The sequence below is a fragment of the Sciurus vulgaris genome (assembly GCF_902686455.1).
Source record: "Sciurus vulgaris genome assembly, chromosome: 1".
NCBI lineage: Eukaryota > Metazoa > Chordata > Mammalia > Rodentia > Sciuridae > Sciurus > Sciurus vulgaris.
The window spans coordinates 129,801,258-129,804,626 of NC_136461.1; the positions used below are offsets into that span (position 1 = coordinate 129,801,258).

General features: G+C 36.4%; 1 protein-coding gene across 1 annotated transcript; it reads right to left on the reverse strand.

Annotated features, from left to right (window-relative positions):
* Nucleotides 1-2,173: 2,173 nt before the first annotated feature.
* Nucleotides 2,174-2,761, reverse strand: LOC306654692 (transforming protein RhoA-like; the record flags this gene model as incomplete). The annotated part of the gene is made up of 1 exon (XM_079128525.1): nt 2,174-2,761. One exon carries the CDS (start codon nt 2,759-2,761, stop codon nt 2,174-2,176), a length of 588 nt encoding a protein of 195 aa, XP_078984651.1.
* Between the last annotated feature and the right edge of the window lie 608 nt (nt 2,762-3,369).

Here is a 3,369-nt window from a genome sequence, read left to right on the forward strand (position 1 = left end):
ATTATTCAAGATCATCATGCAGTTTTTGCTTATTTAATTTACATGATATTTTATGTTAACTGATTTTCAGATGGTAAACTTGAAATACTAGGATAAATTTCAATTTGGTCATGACATTTAATTCTTTTTGTTTCTATTTTCAACTTGCTTTTTTGTTGAGAATTATTGCATCTATTTTCAAGTAATTTACTGTTTTCTTATAATGTATTTGATTTTGTTGGTCTTATAGGAAGAGTTGAGAAGTATTCTTTCCTCTTCTATTTTAGGGTGATAGTTTATAAAAACTGGCATTAGTTTTTTGCCTAACAATTATAGAATTCACCAATGAAGACATCTGTACCTGGACATTTCATTGAAGATAACTTTTTGATTACTAATTAAGTCTCTTAACTTATTATAGGTCTATTCAGATTTTCTGTTTCTTCTTGAATATGTTTTAGTAGTTTGTATTTCCCTAAGAATTTGTCCATTTCATCTTAATTATCTAATTTATTGAAACAATTGCTTAAACTAGTCCTTTATAATCCTTTTTTTTTTTCCCCTCTAAGATTGGAAGTAATGTCCCTGGCTTCATTTTTTATTCAATTAGTTTGTATCTTTGAATCAAAAAGTGTGTTTCCTACTGAAAGCATATATTTGGGTTTTTAAAATCTTGTTTGATTATCTCTACATTTTGTTAGGAGTTATTTACTTCATTAACATTTAATGTTATTATTTATATAGTCCAAACTACACCTGCCAGTTTGCTTTTTTTTTAATATCTCAAGTCTTTCTTATTCCTCTAGCATGCCTTTTCTACTTTTTTTTTCAATTAAGTAAATATTTCATAATGTAACTTTTTTACTTCTTTTTATTTTGGGGGTGTTTTAGGATTGAACTTAGGCTGTCATGCATGCTAAGCACATCCTCTACCACTGAGTTACACCCCCAGCCTCCATTTCTATCTTATTAATTATGGATTACATTTTTTTCATTGTTTCCTTATTGGTTGCTCTAAGACTTACAATATACACTTTAACTTATGAGAATCAGCTTCATATTTATGTTAAATTCCATTAGACCTAGAAATGTTATTTCTATGTAGTTCTATTTCCCTTTCTTGTTTTCTGTAATATCATTGTTATACATATTATGTCTACAAATTCAACAATATATTCCTATAAATAATTATATAATCTTATCTTTAAAGAAGCTGAGAGAGGAATGGAGAGCAAATATTTATCTTTTTTTAATATTAATCATTTTTTATCATTGCTGGTTCTCTTCATTTGCTCTGTAACTTTCAGTTGCTATCTGGAGTTAGTTTCATCATCCAATAGTTTTGTTCTCACCCACATCCTTTGGGATGTTATTAGCAAAGATAATCACATTTTTATATATGTCCAGCAATATGTTTTTAACATTATTATAATTGATTTTTATGTCAGTTAAGAGAAAGGGGACTAAATACACATTTATATTGTCTTATATAAATACATAATTTTAAAAAATTTCCATCTGACTTTGTCTCCAAATATACTTTCTTTAAAAAAAAAAATGCACTTTTTCTACAGGATGACAAACATCAGTATTAGGATATCCAATTATACAAAAAATACTACATCTAATCTGGGATAGATATATTTATTTTTGGTAACATACATTAAGTGGCACTAATTACACAGTAACTATAAGGTAACTGACATGAAACCATAGAACTGTAACTGCCACAGCTGCATGGATTTGGGTCTTTCTGGTTGAGCACATTTTGAAAAAACTGGATGCCCACCCAGAGTTATGCCAATGAAATCTGCTGAGGAGTAAAGCTCCAAAGTGATGACTCACCAGAGTTCCTTGCAGCTGACAGATGATAGGCAAGACATGTTATAGTTACAGCCTAATTCACAGAAGTTACCGTTTCTCTTTCTAGAAAGAAGCAAGACGTTAAGAAAGTCCTTGAATTAGTGCCTGGTATGTCAGGTGGAGTGCAGAGAGGGCTGTTATAACAGTGTCAGAAGGACCCTGGCGGGTCAGATGAGTTGGACGTCATTAATAATCATGGTGGGTAACAAGATGACTTCTGATTTGCAGTCTGAGGTAAATTACAGATAAATGAAAAAGGCCAGTAATATACACTAAGATGAATAAACCACTTCAAAATTAACCGCGTGAGGGCTGTGCTTGCAGCAAGGTTTCACAAAACAAGGCACCCGGATTTTTTCTTCCCACGTCTGGCTTGCAGAGCGGCTCTCGTGGCCATTCCAAAGACCTCCCTCACTCCGTCTTTGGTCTTGGCTGAGCACTCCATGTACCCAAAGGCACCAATCCTGTTTGCCATATCTCTGCCTTCTTCAGGTTTTACTGGCTCCTGCTTCATCTTGGCTAACTCCTGCCTTGTGTGCTCATCATTTCGAAGATCCTTCTTATTCCCAACCAGGATGATGGGGACGCTGGGACAGAAATGCTTGACTTCTGGGGTCCATTTTTCTGGGATGTTTTCTAAACTATCAGGGTTGTCAATGGAGAAACACATCAGTATAACATCAGTGTCTGGGTAGGAGAGGGGCCTCAGGCGATCGTAGTCTTCCTGCCCAGCTGTATCCCACAAAGCCAACTCTACCTGCTTTCCATCCACTTCAATATCAGCCACATAGTTTTCAAACACTGTGGGCATATATACTTCTGGGAACTGATCCTTGCTGAAAACTATGAGCAAGCATGTCTTGCCACATGCTCCATCACCAACAATCACCAGTTTCTTCCTGATGGCAGCCATAGTCATGTAGAAACCCTGGTGTTAAATGATTTTCTTGCTTCTGTTGTTCTCCATTTCAGGTTCTGGGGAATTCTACAACTTCATGGGTCTTCCCTACTACCCTCTTTGCATTCCCATAATCATCAGTTCAGTTTGAGTTCTCAGTAGGGCTTATGTTACAAACGTGCTACAAAACGCACAGCCTGTTTGACAGAAGTTGCACAAAGTACCTTGAACTTCCCTGATGAAAAGCTCAGACAGCGCGGAGAACCCCTGTCCGTGAGTCCAAAGACAAGGGCTGGTCGCTCCAGAGGCAACCACGGACTAACGGAGGGCAGGGCGTCGCGTCGAGCGGGGAGCGCGAGCGAGCGAGGGCGGGTGGGAAGAGAGCAACGTGTGCGCCCCCGGGCTCCAGTCGGCTCGAGCCCCATAATTATCTTTAGGAAATAGTTTTTAGCTCTTAGATTTTGATGTTTATTAGAATTATTGTCACTTGCTTTCAGTTTGAGGAAATTTTCCTAAGTATTTCTTGTAAAGTAGATCTGCTAAGCAACACGTTTTCTAAGTTTTTGTACAAGAATGCTTCATTTCCTATAGAAATAGCTTTGTTGGGAAGAAGATTCTTAATTAACACC